The sequence below is a fragment of the Chaetodon trifascialis genome, chromosome 1 (genome assembly GCF_039877785.1).
Source record: "Chaetodon trifascialis isolate fChaTrf1 chromosome 1, fChaTrf1.hap1, whole genome shotgun sequence".
Taxonomy (NCBI): Eukaryota; Metazoa; Chordata; class Actinopteri; order Chaetodontiformes; family Chaetodontidae; genus Chaetodon; species Chaetodon trifascialis.
In genome coordinates this window covers 27,740,230-27,757,277 of record NC_092056.1, presented here as the reverse complement: position 1 = coordinate 27,757,277, position 17,048 = coordinate 27,740,230, and the positions used below count along the sequence as shown (strand labels likewise).

At 43.1% G+C, this 17,048-nt stretch overlaps 1 protein-coding gene across 2 annotated transcripts in view; it reads left to right on the top strand.

The window, feature by feature from the left end:
• cdh8 (cadherin 8) overlaps nt 1–17,048 on the top strand; it is a 91,477-nt gene that overhangs the window by 832 nt on the left and 73,597 nt on the right. For both annotated transcript variants that reach the window (XM_070994122.1, XM_070994038.1), the window contains exon 2: nt 1,860–2,403. In XM_070994122.1, the coding sequence (XP_070850223.1) occupies nt 2,146–2,403 (258 nt within the window). In that variant the 5' untranslated portion in view covers nt 1,860–2,145. The remainder of the gene's footprint in view (nt 1–1,859; nt 2,404–17,048) is intronic.

Below are 17,048 nucleotides of genomic sequence, written 5' to 3'. Positions count from 1 at the left end.
CGCAAATATGCTGCCTGTGTCGGATTAATTTTCCGTAAATTGTAGTGCTTATGCGCTCTGGTGCCACATTTGGTGCACAGAGAAGTACTGCTTGGAAAGAACCTCTCCCTCAAAGCGTAAAACTTCAGAGAGATGGCGATTTGGGGTGATCGGGGTTTGAGCTGCAGACTATTGGAGATGCGTAAAAGACAAGGAGCAGCTTCAAACTTTGTGGGCTAATTCGTGTTTTCATTTATTTCTTCACGTTTTTTTTTTTTTTTTTTTTTTTTTTCACCGGATGACTAGAAATTGCTAAATGCATAGCCCCTGTGCGTGCACTACCTCGGACAGCTCCTCCGCTTCCGGCACTCGGTTTTCGGCTGAGCTGTCTGGACCGGCTGCTTTCTGGCGGGGAGCTGTCCTAACCCCGTGGTGCTGAAACCGCTGCTTAGTCACGCACCTCAGTGACTTCAAATGCACTTAAAAGGGGGGGGGGGGGGGGGGGATACAATTTCACGTTAGTCATTCATGGTTTAATTTATATGCTCTATAATGCTATATTCTAACAGGTTTACATGCCCTTCTTCTTCACCCTTTTTACTTATTAACCTGGTCCTGCGTCTTTTAGTCTCCGGGTCAGTACCTATAGTTGGAGAATGTCACAGTAACTGGCATCATTCCACACTTCATGATATAGCAGCTGGCTTCAGGTGGAATACGTGTTACAGCTTATTGTCCTTGGAATTGCACTGCTGGAACAACGGAGCCCATGACCGCTGTGACATACTGTGTGTGTAGTAAAAGTTACCAGAACTAACACTGACACCGTGCTGAAAGCAAGCCATTCGCTGCTGTGATAGCATGTCCACCTGCATCAGTTTTAGCCAAGGACAATTCAAAGCTCAAGCCTTTGTGTCTGTGCTTTTTTCCCTCTGGTTTTGCATTCTGGTGAATAATGCACATCAGTGTGTTGTACACTGAGGCGACTGAGCCGGTTAAATGGCTGTTAAAGCTCAAACTGTTTTTGATTAAAGGGCAAAATTTACATTAGGTTACATCTTTTTTTAACCTTATTTTACATTTCTCTCACTCTGCTGTGTTGAATTGTGTTAGTATTACTTGATTGCGCTCTCCCTGTGCTAAAGAAAATAAAATAGAATAATATAAAAATAACATTTCTGGCCGTGCTTATCAGAAAACAGCAGTTAATATCAAGAGTCAATATCACATATTGAATTCAGCGATTAAACGTCTCTTTAAATACCTTCACAATTATCTCATGTGGATTACTATGATATCAGTGAACTACAGCGCTGTGATATTGTAGAGCTCACCTGCAGCCACCCTCTCTATCTAAAGCTGTCACTATTGCATGCATGCGTACTGATGTTTAGGAATATGATTGAAGCATATAGCGACATTGCACCCAGAATGTATCATCAAAACATTAATCATGAGGAACATGTAATTGCTCAAAATCTTTCCAGGATAATCCCCAGAACAACAGATTAAAGCAAGGCAATCTGATGTTGTGGGCTGAATAGCCTCAGAGTACAGACATACCCATTTGTTGTTCAATTGTAGCAGGATAATATGAAAACGAGATTGGAATAAAGGGTCATGGCTGCTACAGATAGATCATTTGTAATGATGAAGTGACATCTTGATCTTCTTACTGGAATGAGAATTTTCTTCCTGTTTTCTAATATTTTTTCTTTCTTTCTTTTTTTTTTTTTGCTTTTGTCATTCTGGCTGTCTTGATTTGTTTAAATGTTTATTTGACCCCACTTTCTTATTTCCACCCCACTTTCTTCCCCTCCTTCTGACAACTCCTCACAAGACTAAAAGCAAACTAACAAACTGTGATCGCTCCCTTATAGGTCTCCCCCTCGGAATAACGCCAAATGGATGTTGTGCTGAGCGCCTCACCCCCTCACCAACTGCTATGGAGGCATGCCAAGCCATGCAAGTGACCTTTATCGCACCATGAATGCAAGTGCTGCTGTTCAAAGAGGACACAAGTAACCTTTTCTTGTTATCTAAGAAGGAGCTGTTGATCTGAATCTCTATTTACAACTCCTCTGAGTTGTAAACGAGAGACCGAGAGAGAAGAGTCTCGCAAAGCAAACAAACAAACAAACAAACAAACAAACAACGAACGACAGGATGCCAAAGCGGTCCAAGGAGATGCTCATGGATCTGTGGATGTCCTTGCTGCTGGTGTGGATTACTTGTGTTCCCTGCGTGTCTATGACTCCTATCATAGGCCAGTCCGAAAGTACACAAACTGGTGGGTCTGCAGTGGTGGCGAGCGGTCTTGGCGAAGGACAAAGATTACTGAGCCGCGCCAAGAGAGGATGGGTTTGGAATCAAATGTTTGTGCTGGAGGAATTTTCTGGACCCGATCCAATTCTAGTTGGCAGGGTGAGTGCTGTGATTGTCAGCATTATATTAAGCTCGCTTATCGTGTGCAAACATTAATTCGGCCATTTGAATGCTCCCTCCATTTTTTCGCTTCCCATGGGCAGTGGGAGGGTTTTGGTTGTCAGGGGGAAGCAGAGATATGAGGACAAGAGAGAGGGAGGCAGGGGGGGGTGGGGGTGGGGTGGGGGGGCAAAATGGTTTTGGAAATAATTAAACTCCCATCAAATAGCATCGTTTTTTGCAGTGTTGGATGTCCTTGAAATCCAAGATACTGCGTAGCAGTCACAGAGATATTTATGTTTATTTATTTATTTTTCAACCACAGTTACTATCTTCCGTACAAAATACGGATACATGTGATAGGATGCCTTTTTAAAATTTTTTTATTTTAATGCTCAATTTTTGCCCAAAACATTTTTTTCTTGGAAATGAGTATAGGAGATGGCTATTTTAGTTATAGCTAGTTTTTTCATTGCGGCTCTGTAATGAACAGAACTGCGGGCTAATCCTGCGGCTAAGGGCCACCTGCTCCCTGGCCTGTGTCAGGCAGGTTTCAAGGGAGGGGAAGGCTGCTGGCCAGCCCGGCCAAAGCAGCTTGTTCACAGCTCATTGCTGGGACTCACCTGGGGAGAGTCAGGCTGGCAGCCGCTTGTTTCACTCCCCCACAATATCACCCAACCACTCTGGCATGGGCGGGAATGCAGGCCATCAAGCATAATATTTGATCTTGTTCAGTAATAGCTTTTGCAAACAGTATTTCGTGCCTAATATTTGATAATTGGTGGGTATGTCTTTCTTGTTTATGACACATTACTATTGCAGTGCATTGAAATATTTTTGCAACCCTTCAGATCTGGCGCTTGGAAGCAGTAAAGCAAATAAAACTGCTTACATTATTGTTGCACAAGAAAAATAAGTCGCTTCTGGTCCAAGGAAGTACATTCAATTTCCCCTCCTCTTGTTTTTTTTGTTGTTGTTTTTTCTTCTTCTTTCCCGAGCATTATCATATGGCTGCATCAATTAAACATTTCCCACCATGCAGGATTTGCACCTGTGTTTGCTAAATACCATACGAACACAAAAATGCTGTTAAGTGATGCATTAATTTTTCAAGCGAGTCAATTAGGAAGCCTCTGCTGGATTCGACAATGGCTGTTCATCAGAATGCTGAAACAAACAAGCACTCATCGGGGCCACAGTGGCCATATGTAAGCTTTGAATTTAAAGGTTAGATCTCAGATGTGAGATACTGAGCATCAAAGATATGACATATCCTCTATCAAACTGTTATATAGTATTTATAGATATTTAGCTTGAAAACGTTTTTCAGAAAAGAAAAAAAAAACAGGCAAAAAAGAAATCTGCACAAGAATAAGATAACATTTACACGTTCAGACATGTGTGATATGTAATCCTTAACTCACACTCTTGAAATGTTCTTGAGATTTTCAACATAGGATTGTTTGCACAAAATCAAGTTGTTTTCCAAGTCAGGAAGGACGTGTTTTCTCAAGGCCTCAGTCAATGCTTTGCAACAAATTGGACTGTAGGGTAGGTTAGTCATAGGTATAGGCATGTTCCTGTTGAAGGACATGCAAGGATTGGGTGCGGGGGGGGGGGCAGCTCTGGGTGAAGAAAAACTCGCCTTGCCTTTTGTGAGGCGATGATGATGGGTTGCGTTCGCTGCAAGGTTAAGTGCTCATGAGTATGCCTGGCAGAGCTAAGATAAGTCCTATGTTAAACCAAGATGGCACTGTATTAGTTTAAGATTATAAATCTTTCCCCCCTCAGTCCCCGTGTCTCCTTTTCTTCCCCTTTCTCTGTGTTTCTCACACTTAATTAAAAAATGAATCAAATGGGTAGGAGGTGTGATTCAAACGGGTCATACAGCTCTCTGTGTATTTTGCACAATTTCCTCTGCTGTGTGAGGCCGTCTCTGTCTGTAGTTGTGGGCCGATTATCAAGGAAGTCCAATCCAAGATTGGACTCTTTCCATCCCTTAGTTTTGTAGTGCTGGTGTACTCTAAGGTTTAATTATACGTGCGTCCCCCATCTTTGTCTGCGACCGGGCTCCCCTCAACTACAACAACACCGAGAGGGAGAGATAGTGTTCGTGAGAGGGACAAAGAGAGATTGTGCCATCGATTTTTAACGTGGTGTCATTCTTGGTGTTCTCTCTCAGCAGAGACTATTAGCATAAATGCGGGACAGCAGGGGGAGGAGGGTAAGGGAAGGCTGAGGTGTGGAAGAGTGAGAAGGACGGCCACGAGCTGTGACAGCACCCTTCCCTTTTGCTGTTCTTCTTCAGCGCATCGTTTCTTGACATTGTGATTCACTGAGCGGCACACTCGTCAGCCCCCGTCTGTCCCGTTGGCGTCGGGGAGGCAGACATGCAGTACCTGTTAAAGTGAAGCAGGGGAGACAGCTGTGAAAGCTTGTTGCTCGGCTGTAGTTTAAAAGGAACACGGTGTTGGAAGGGATTTTAGGATTACTCATCATGAGCCAGGGACCGTTCAGAAATAACCCATCATTAAGAATAGAAAAAGGCAAACGGAGTGTGAAGGTAGATAGGCTTGAACATATCACTCACGGACTGAGCCAGGGGACGTTTGCTCATTGTTGACGACGAGTGGGAGATGCCACTTCAATGGACAAAGACTCTCATGCAGACCAATTGAAGGCAAGCGCAGGGTAATTTTAGGCAAAGCAGCTCTTTGTCATTGCACAACCATAATGGAAAAGTGTGACCTGGGTTCTACAACAGAATGCGAGTTCTGGAGCATATCAGGTTGTTGCAATCATGTTGAAGACCTTTTGTTTTAGCTTGAGGCCTATCCAAACGTTCTGCGACGTCTGTCAAGTTTTTCAATTGCTTTGCCTCTTCAATCAAAGCTGTTTCAATTATTCAAGCGTACAAAGAAGGAACTCATTTACATCAGGCCATTAAAGGCACAATATTGCCTTAGAACCAAATACAAACAGCGAACAAATTGCTGTGTTTGCACCAAAGAGAAATCAGAATGTATTTCCTTTGTAGTGTGAGGCAGATTTATGGCAGTTAGCGCTGGAATTTCTCACAGCCTCAGAAGCAACTTTCCTACATTACTTCCCAGCAATCATTTAGCATATGGTGTGTGGGGATTGATAATGATGGGTTCCAGTCTGCTGAATTGTATTGCAGATGTAGTAAATTGACTGATCCTTCTTCCCATTGTCCAACACTTTCATCCACCACAGCATTCTATGTGTTGTTGCACAAAGAGAATTGATAATCAACCATTAATATTCATCAATTCAGGCTGAACTGCAAGATTGCAAGGACTGACAGCAATACAGAGAGACAGAGAGAGAAAAAAGAAAAAAGTCTTTGATTATTGATTCACCAAAGAAAACTGATATGTCCAGAAGAAGAAAAAAAGCTTTTGCTATGTGTGTATGTGCAGGGGGGAAACTGAAACACAGCCTTCATTCTTCCAAACAAGCTGTTTGACAGGATTCCCAACAAGAAGGGCCACAATAGTATCAGATTGGTGGTGTAATCCGCAGGGTGTTTTGTTAGAAGCAGAGATGATATTCTGTAATATAAGTCATGTTTATTGTGTTCCCCCCCAAATTGAACCTTTTCTTGTACAGACTTGTCTGAAATAGTTCGATCCGTCTTTCTTGTTTCCCCGTCAGAGGTACATTCAGGTGAAACTGTTAAAAGATCACATCTTGGATTTATTTGTTCAGTGTGTTCCTTGGAAAAAAGCAGGTGCCCCTGTTATGTATGTATTTATTTATTTATTTACTGAATGGTGTGTCTGATCAAGTGAAAATTGAGGTGTAATTTAGGATTGGAATTACTTTTTTGTCCATTTACGACCTTGACCTGAGCAAACCATCTATATCTGGGATAGCTTTCTGAATTCAGTTCAGACCTTTTTGTTGTTTTAGTAGCTTTCTGCGCTTTGGATTGCTAGTACAAGATGTGGGACATCAGTCTATAAATACTGATGCGAGCTACTTCTGCTCAGCTGGATTGCCTCTCGTCTGTCCCTCACCTCCACCTCCGCCTTTCTCTCTCTTTCTCTCTCTCTCTCTCTCTCTCTGTCTCTCTCTCTCTCTCTGACAGTGTGATTATGGAGAAAGTGACTCTTGAGCCCAAGTAAGCTTGCCTCCAGGGCCGATGGGGTGGGGTACAATGACATTGTTAAAATTTCTCCAAGTGTTTGGCTTTGGTGATGTGAAGCAGCGAGGCAAAGCTAAGGCAAGATTGAGTCCTGAATGTTGCTGCCGGAGCTCCCTGAGACTCCCTCGTCCTGCCATTGGCCCTGTTGTTGCTGGTTTACAGCAGATCAAAGGTTGATCCCCCTCCTTGACTGAGTGGTGCCGATGTGGCCTCTGATTAGTGGAGATCCACCACCTTAATCTGCATTTACTGTGGCTCCAGCAATTGAGCGGATATCTGGCACTGCCTTTGAGTGATGGATGAGGAGTGGGAGTTAACGAGAATATTAGCCGAATTATTGCCGGTGATTGATGGCCAATTTGACACATAAATTATAAGCATTGGCTTGAATATAATAAATTCTGAAATATAGCCCAAATTAGACACAGGTTCCAGTGCCATGGTGAGAGGGTTGAATCAAAAAGCTGTCATTCAGTCCAAGAAAGGAAAGCCCATCAATGTTTGTTGGACTTCACATTTCATTCCATTTGGTTTCTCACACCCACAACAGCTCCTGGAATACTGCTCTGCAATCTCTCTTTAGGCAGCACCACAAAGATCCGTATTGAGCTGCAGTGTAGCAGCAGCTCCTCTGTCTCTCAGCTCTTAGATCCCCATTCCCTCCTCCTGTGTAATTTAAAAAGAAAAAAAAAAACATGCTAACAACCCTCTGTCCTCTGCTTCTACCTCTTTTCCCTGCTCTGTTACCGCACTCCTCTCTATCCCAGAGGCTCACCTGTACAGTATATCACTAATGCCGGCAGGGCCATTATATCAATGGGCCATGGTCACAGTCTCCCTCTTCCTTTCCAATCTCTCCCTCTGTCTGTCCCTCCTGGTCTGTAATAAAACACTGAGGGCAGCAGTGGCTCTGATAGAGCTGTGGGATCACATTATTGTTGCCCTCGAAGAGCTTGACAGGTTGTCTATGGCTTTGTGTTGTCATCCTGGTTCCCATTAACAAGCTGTGTATGTGTGTGTGTGCGTGTGTGTGGGACAGTAGTCCATTCGGGGATGTTATAGACTAAAATGAGATGAGCGGACGCAGGCTTGGATGGAGTATATTTAGACATGAGGGTTGTGTGTGCAACAGTAAATACAGTGTGTCCATGAAGCTTTATAGCTGGTGTATCTTTGCAAACATTTGCTAGGCTGTCAGCACGGTCATATTTATGAAAGATTTCCTCTCTAAACTGCTCCATATGTGTTTGAACAGAAATTGCAGACAGAAATCTGTGGTATTTCAAATTTACAGGTGACCTCATCCTCAATGGCATTATTACTTTTCCGGGAAACATATTGTCATTGCTTGTATCTTAAATGTTATTGCCAAGTAATTTTGTTTTTACCAGCCTGTCAGTGATCATTTAATAGAAGTACTGTAGAGAATATTCAAATTTTACCACTGGCGGATGTGTCATTTCTGAAATGTCACTCATTCTGTTTCCCTCTATAAGTCTTTCCAAACACACCCACACATAGAAACATGCACAGCTCCCAACGCCCCGTCTTTCCTCTCACGTGTACATCGCGGCCACTTTGCATTAAATCATGTTCTGTATTCTCTCCCGCTGTATTTTCATAAGGGAACTGAAATCATGTTTCAGCTCAGTGTATCATAAGGAGGCACATGACGCGTCCTGTCCGCGATCCCTGGAAGCTCTCTTGTGTACATGCATCAGCTGCAATTATAATTTAACAGGAAACCACATCCATTCACACAGCTTCAGAGTCCCTGAGCAAAATAACAAGCTTGCTGCTATCACTCACATCTGTGCCTCGGTGTGATTAAATCCATGTTGTACAGTGAGAAGCTCACGTGGGGGCCACTTTCCTGAGCTTCAACATCAGTGCTAATTCATAGCAAATAGCCCCTTTATGGCTTCACCTTGGACTGCTTTGCTGCGATTAGCTCTCTCCCATGTCAGTGTTTGTCAGTCAGTGGTGTCAAACTCTTCCAGTGGAATTCAGAAAAACCCTCTCGTCTCATTAAGCCCACCTCTTCCCCACCCCAGCCCCCTTAGCTGCTTTCCTTCCCCTCTCCTCTCATCTCCTTCCTCCCTCACACTCCCTGGCTCACTGGGCTTGGCCTGGGCTGGCTGTGCGGAGGTGGAGCGCTTAGCAGGCTAAATCGTCTGGCACTCTGCCTCGAACTTTGCTCTAACTAATTTATAGGAATTAAAGCAGTTCACCTCAAATGCTTGGCTCGTGAGCTACTTTGGCTAAATTAGTCTAGTTTCTTTTCAAAATAGGGGATTTTGTTTGTTTGGATTATATCTCTCTCAAAGCATCAAGAGATACATTTGCAATTTAACAGGCTTAAGCGTCTTGGCCTTTGTCTAGTGCTGACATTTAAAGGATTGTTGATTTCCCAGACAAAACACGGGCCCATGTATAATGATATTTTAAAAAGGCAGCATCAGACAAGTGAATTAAGGCAACATTAAACAGAATGATGTTGGACATTCTGCTTACTTATGAATCCAAAATGTGCTTCCCATTCAAAACACTGGCCAAGCATCAGCAGCAGTAAATTAGGTTACAATTATTCAAATCTGATTATTCAAATCAAAAGATTATGATTATCTGAAACCTGCTAATTGGCCCTTGCCTCTGTAGTTGTGAGCATAAGCCACAGCAGCAGCAGTAGCAGTAGCAGCTAAAGATTCCTGCTCCCTGTGCCAGTGTGCTCTTGTGGGCTCGATGTTTGGCTCAACTCCCCAGGCAGCTCCTCTCCTATGGATAGAGCCCAGCGTATGTGAAATGCTGCAGGCGGCTGCAGGCGGCTTATCCCTGCGCCTCTGCTCCCATACACGTCCCATCAGCCAAACTGGGACTGCCGGAGTAATCTTGTTAAGAATGGATGTTGTTATTGTGCGACTGGATGTGCATTTGGCTTCACGGTTTGCTGGGAGCACACGTGGGCTGGAGCAGGAGAGACAATGGGGAGGGAGTTTTGGATCGGGGGGCGGGAGAGAGTGCCTATTTCTGGCACTTAAAAGATGACAGTCCTCAACCCTCTTCCTCCACCCCCTTACTTTCCCTCCTCAGCCCTTCTCTGGCTTCTCTACCTACCTTTACTGCCTCATACAACATGGTGTAATGATAACAAAGAGGCCTCAGTAAACAGTGGATGTGACATTTACTTGAAGATCGGTGTCTTCACCTATAACAGGTATTAAAGATGATGATTATCATCACTGCTGAGCAGAAGGCAGGGGGTTGCTCACCTCAATCACTGAGTTGACAATAAAAAAAAAACACACAAGAAGAATCAATGGCTCCATCCTTTGCTCTCTTCCCTCTCTCAATGCAACCACTCCTAACTCTGGTATCTGGGTGCCAACAGACGGTGGCTTTGACCTTTCTCACAAATGAATTATTTCTGTTTAATGATCCCTTCTGCAGAAAGAACAAAAAGATAGCTGAAATAATAGCCAAAGGAGGAGAGGCAGGAACGTAAAAGGGCAGCACCCACACACACCCCATACTTTATTCTCCAACCTTACTTACACTTTACCTGTGAAGACACCTGTATCCCTCAAATAATGCCTCTGCCTTGTGTTTGTGTCTCCAAGGTGCATGTGATACATCCATCCTGAACCTTATAAATGAACCGACTTCAAGAAAATACACCTTGGATATCACAAGCAGGTGGCGATGATGCAAACACAGGCCTCTTCGTGTGTGTGAAAGTGACACTTTTCCTGGATTATTTTTCTTTCCTCCTCCAATGTTTGATTAATTCGTCTTTTTTTTTTTTTTTCCAGTCGGATCAGAAAAGGGGGTGGGAAGTGGAAGGGAGGGGGGGCGCATGCATGAAAAATTCAAAACGTTATAATATAAAATCCAGATGAATCATGAATGCTTAATGGGAATCAGGGCCGAGTGTGCAGGATGTTGAAATTGTTCTCAAAAAATCCTGCTGTATGTGCGTGGTCTGCCAGCCCTGCGTGCACAACAAGGGACATGGCATGTTACGTCGCCTCTCTCAGCTGCTCTCTCCTCTCTTGATGGCAACGAAATGAGGTGTTGAGGGACTGAATAGAGGATGCCAGAAACATGTGAAAAGCTTTTAGGGGGTAGAGGCCGTCTGTTATCGAAGTCTGGCTAATTGCCTTTATCCTAGCCACAACTGCCTGTTGTGCTTGTGGATTGGACATGCACCGATGGTCTATCTGATGAAATATGAACAAATCTTTGCTAACACCCGGTCTTCTCTATTGTGTTTTAATGAAAGGCAGAGTTCCAAGAAAAACTTCTGCTATTATGAATAATAGAAGATCCAATTAGTGTAACATCATCGTAGATGAGTTTGATGAAAGACTGGACTGGTGTAATGTTAGACAAGTGAGAACATTTAGTTAAGTTATCAAAGTGCTTGAATGTGGGAGGATGATGTAGGCTGATTGCTGAGTGATTTGATGATGACGTCATACGAGATGACACACTGTGGAGTGCTATGTTATGTTACTCTTAACAGAACTTAAAGTTGAACTGAAGTTTACCTTCCTTTCACTTTTTATGTAGGAAATATAAACTGTGATGACACTGTAGCTATTTTGCATAATGTATTTTTACCGTTTTTTTTAAACGGGATAAAATCAGTTTTGCAGATGGAAATCCCGCCAAGCTCCAAACTACCACGGCAGCAGTTGACTGAGGGAGCAAGAGATAAGCTGTTAACTGGAGAATGTCACGCTCTCGTTTTCTCTTTAGCTCAATAGATTTGCTTGTGTACTGTTTAAGTTAAACATTTCGGAGGATGTATTGCATGGTTCACTTTGTATTTCACTCAGAAAAGGGGAAGCCAGCAAGCCAGGCTAACTAGCTTTCCTTTAGAAAGTGGAAATGTAGCTTGCTAACATTAGCTGACTAGCTGTTTGTCTGCCCATTGGAAGTGAAGTGATAAAACAAATTAGTTTTACTGCTTGAATTTGAAGCAAACAAATTACAGCACCAACGCTGCCAGTCAGAACCGAAGACTCACGCCCACTGGAGAACTCTATCGTAAAGGGCGCTGTCACTGCAGACGAATAAATAAAACTTCAATTTCCTCTTTTTGAAATGATAGTTTTACTCTTTTCGAAGTGCACAAATCAAAACAAACAGATACAGTGTGTACTGCCTAAAATCAACTTTGAGTATCCTACAGCATTTCAGTAATGATAGGTAAGTACATAAATTGCTTTGTTAGAAAAACAGCTATTCATTTTCTAAGCTTATGCTATTGCTCCTGCAGGGTCACAGGGGGCTGGCACTTATCCCAGCATGCACTGGGCAAGAGGCGGCGTACACCCTGACAGCCTGCCATGCTATCAGAGGGCTAACACATTTTCACACTCACATTCACACCTACAGGCAATTTAGAATTTCCAGTTCACCAGTTAACCTCCATGTCTGTGGGCGGACACTGAAGCCGACGCAGGACGAGCATGCAGAGTCCACATAGCACCACTGCGCTGCCTTTATGGTATCTTTTGGGTATGTTTTTGCCAGCACACTTTTTAAAAAGTGAGCGCTGATTTGTTGCTCACTTGTGCCATTAATGAAGGCCATTTGAGTAATGCACTGAACTGAAAAACCAAAAATACAACATTGTCAACAATATTATGCTTTGAGGAAATTCTCTTTGAGTACAGACTGAGCTGTTAAAACAAGAAGTGTAAAGATACTTTAACTTTCACAAAAAGTGGGAGCTGTGTCTTGGAGGGAATCCCCCTATGAGTCTCATGAGATGACTCTCCTCGCCTCTAAGAAGAGGAACACTGCCAAATGGCACAGTGCCCTTTTATGTTACTTTCTGTGCGTCATGAAGCTACGTTGCTGCTGTTAGCTGATGAAGACGAGGAGCAGCTGTGGTGAGGCAGCAATATTTTAATGGCTCCACAGATCTTTGAATGGTTTGTCATCGGGGGAAACGACCTGGGCCAACCCCAAAACCATTGTAGCCTCCATCTGGATGGAAACAGTCACACAGGTCCTCATTTCCCTCCATCTCAATCTGTGCAGCACTCCCAGTGTTTACAGAAGCCGGCGCCTGCTTGAATCACCACTTGCCAAGATGTGGCATGTTTATCAGTGTCTCTCTCTGCACACAGTAACCTGCAGGCACATAAACACAGATGCACATGCAAACACAAACACACATTGTCTATGTGTCTCATTGAGTAGCCAGATAAGAAAACATGACATTATCTTTTTGGTTTGTCTGTGTACCTGTGCATGCACACGCACACACCCACATGCGGTTGTGTCAGTGTTTGTGTGCACCCATGTGTCCACGCATTGTGTGTGCAGTCAAAATGCTAATGTCCTATCTGTCTTGATGACCTTTTCTTCTTTGTTGATGCCCAATGGTTTTAGAAATACTGAGCTGATATCCTGGGATGTGTAATTACCGCACCACAGCAACGCACTGCCTCTTTATTAGTTTTCTGACAATGGCCTTCCTCGTCACCGCTGAGTGCCCTGTGTGTGTGTGTGTGTGTGTGTGTGTGTGTGTCTTGATGTGTGTGAGGCTCTTCTGTTGACCTGTTTACACAGCTGAATCCTACAGTACACTAGCAGTCCTCATAGTACATGCTGCTGCTCTCACACACATTTCATAAAGCTTTAGGATCAAATGCGTGATGTTGCTTTTACTTACATGTCAGTTCAGCTCATCAGCAGTCATAATATCCATAATATCCCGTTTACTTAGACAGCTTCATAGAAATGATCTCAGGGGATTCATAAATGGATCATATCCAGTCCAACATGTAGATGAAAATAGGATGGAGGGATTTAACTGAGCAGATACCTGAGTGTGCTGTAGTACCTCAACAAATACCAGATTAGATCAAGCTGGAATTCGGATCAGGTGCCTCGAGCGGGATCTTTGCACAGAATATGTGAGCTAACATTTACAATGCAGGAATCAGAGCGGGATTCCTGCCTTTGTTGCATCACTGGTGTGGAGGGAAAATGCACGTCAAAAAGGTCTCTGTGCATATGTAATGGGATCCTACTTTGCAGCAGCTCAGCGTTTGTCGATAAGGATCACACTCCCCAGGTTCAACTCCGGGGATTAGGGCAGAGGCCGTTTGATCTTGGTGGTTTTGCATAAAAATCGCAAGTCTCCTGAATCCTTTAGCAAAGGAGCTGAGTTAGCTAATTGGGAGGTGCTGCTGCATGCTGGGATGGACACACTGTAGCTTCATGTAGTGTCCTCAAGATGCCTTTGACAACGCCGCAATTACAGTAAAGTCAGACTGCTGTGTTAATGATGCTTTCAGAGTGGAGGAGAGTAGAGGGGTGTTTTGAGTCATACAGCAATTGACACACTGTAAGCATGCTTTCAAATAGAACACACACACACACACAGACACGCAAAAAGCAACTTCTCCCAATTGCAGCAAGCAATCAGACAGGAAACTAAGCTTCTCCATCATCAAATATGAGTCGTGGTCAGCCTCAGCTGGTGAAAGTGTATCGCAAAATGCTCCGGAGCTGCGTTCAGGGTCCCCTGCGTCCAAATTGGATCCACATGTGCCTAAGCAGCCAACGCAGCAAAAGCATAGAGGGGTGTGCCAGTTACAGAACATAATTGCTACTAATGACCATTAGGAGTTTGGTTTTCATCCTCCAGGGGCCGTAGAAAAGGCCTTTCGTCTTATCAGTTGATTAGAAGCAAATAGACGGGCCGGATCCTGCATATTAAGTAAACAGCGGGCTAAAATGGTGTTACTCTATCAGGGGAAAGCCTAATGGAGTGGCGGGCAGCTCATCCTCTGTTAATGCCTGAGCTCCAACAAATGGACAACCGCTCACAAACCCCAACTCCCCTTGTCAAACATTGGTAACATTTTTTTCTCCTGCCAGTTGAAACTGTATCTGTAAAAAAAACAAAAAAAAAACAATAACAACAACAAAAAATCATCCCATTAGCTCGGGGCTTAGACTCAGTTTACTTTCCTGCTCTAACAGCAAAATGCTGTAGACCTTTGTGCTGCTCTGTTGTAGAGGCACTTATGCTTTTCCAGCAGCAGTGCTGGTATCCAACTGTCAGTGATGGCAGCAAAGTTGTTTTTTCCTCTCCGTGGATTCATTTGCATTATGCAAATGAACAATTGATATGGATCTTCTCCCCTCCGATGAACATTTTGCACAGCAATTTGCCAAGCAAGTAATTACTTATTGATAGAATGATATTACACAGGAAATTGGTGTATAAAATGGCAAACTCGTCTCATTGAAATGGTAGCCAAAAATAATAAGAATAACAACAATAAAATTAGAAATCATCAGTTAAATGGACAGGAGTTACAGAGGCTTGCAGTCATCACGGCTGTTCTCACTGCGCTCTCTTCACTGCCACCTGTGGTTGCACTCTGGGCTCGTGGCTTTGCATTTTAATTAATTCCAAACATTATTAAGGATACAAATTCACTGTCTCACTCCACTGCACCACGCAGTGTAGTTGAGCTGTAGGAATATCAGCAATTGTGATGGAATATTTATGCTGTGTTTGTGTCACCACCATGTCACAGTGTGTCGTGACCAGTGATAAAGCTTTTGTTTCTGCTCTTAACATGCTGAAACAGAGAAGTAGGAAAACATCTTGAAAACAACTTAATTTCTCAGTCTTTTTTTTTGCAGCTTGATAAATGGTATTAGAAGAACAGCATTGACTGCACTTACAGTGCATAATATATTGCAAAATGGGAAAGGTGACTCATTAGCTTTAGTTTATTTAGATGGACATCATGTTTTAAGGTATCCACGTGCTCAGTTTGTTTCAATATATGAATCTCTGATGAATTATTAATCAAAGGCTGGATTCTTGTAAATGCATCTCATTTTTGAAGTATTTTTAAGGCCAGTTTTCAGCAAAGTGCTATTTCAACTCCAAGGCAACATCAAACCAACCAAAAAGATGCAGCATTTCTGACCTCTGGTAACCTTGAGAAAAAACAAAAGACACCTAAGTGTCACCTAAGTTAGTAAAGCTATTAATATCACTCGAGCCGGTCAATCGCATGAATTTCATGATGTAATTCATGATGATCTGATTCACAGTTTGATTTCCTTTTGCCTGTTTCCACCTTAATTGCACAAAGAAATTATCTTCCATTGTGTTGATGCTGTTGTGTTTGCTTCAGCGCCACTCCAGCTCTAATATCGAGCATCCTGAGAGATTGGCACCTGGAGGAAAACAGAGAGGGGAAAAGAAAAAAGGGCCAGTGTGCAGCTGCATTTTCTTCCTCAGTAATCGAATCCCTCAAAAGAGGTCCATTTTTCTTCATCTCCCCAGGTCCACAGGACCTTTAAACAGAGCAAGGCACCAAAAGAAGGTGCCATAGAACACAATTATAATTCCAATATAGTCTTGTAAAGAAAATGTAAACAGATAGCCAGGCTGCAAAGCTGCCCCCATTTTCCCAGAAGACTAGTAATAAAGTAGAAAAGATGTAATGCTGGAAGAGGCTTTTTACCCCCCTGTCCTTTTCTCCCTCCACAAATGTAGAAGTGTGGCTCTCTGAGATGATGCTGGTGGAAGAAGGGATGCTCTGAGATTTATGAGAGATTCAAAGTAGAGACAGAGGAGGGGTAGATTTTACTAGAGGCGTTAATGCGGTTGTGCAAATGAACTCTAATGCGCAAGTATTGATAAGAATAAATGGTGCTCTGCAGTGCTGGTAGGCGACCTCTTTCCAGTACAGTAACTGTGCATGTTTTGTCACAGGCTTAATTTCAAAACCCTCTAGACTCTGACAGGGGACACAAACAAGGCACTGACCCTTCCAGAGGTCTTAACAAGAGCAAATTGGTGGCAAATCCTGATTTGCAAGAGCATGCTGCTTTTATATGGGCGAATCTTGAATTCTTCGGATGAGACATTTTATCCCTTTCCATCGTTCTCTTGAATATTTTGTGTGTTGTGTGTGGACTCGGTCGTAACATTTGTTTTTTGCTCGATTTTGTTTATTCGCAAGTTTATTCTCCAATCATTGGAAGGCAGAGGAAACAGCAAAAAGGCTGCTTATGATAATTTCCTGGCTGTGGTTGCAACTGTCCTAACAATAATTACTGGTAGTGGAAGCTGCTTGGGCACACAGCTTAAGGGCGTGTGTGCATACAGGGCGGAATGTCTTTTTGTTGCACTCGTTCACAACAGGCATCGCTCTTCAAATCATCTATCATTTATACTTCACAAACTGCTGCAACAATCATGTGAGGTCAACGGTGCATTTTGTAAAACAAGCCAGACTTTTAAGAAGCATTGGTTTATGCTATTTTCTGAAAAGCATTTTCTTATTATTGACCATAAAAAAATACAATCCAGCAGTGACATCCAAAGTCTGCTTTGAGCCATAAGGGCTGCGTGGTAGTGGCATGACCTTTAGCATGAGAATCTTGGAGACTTACTCACTTACCCATGGCAAAGAGGCTC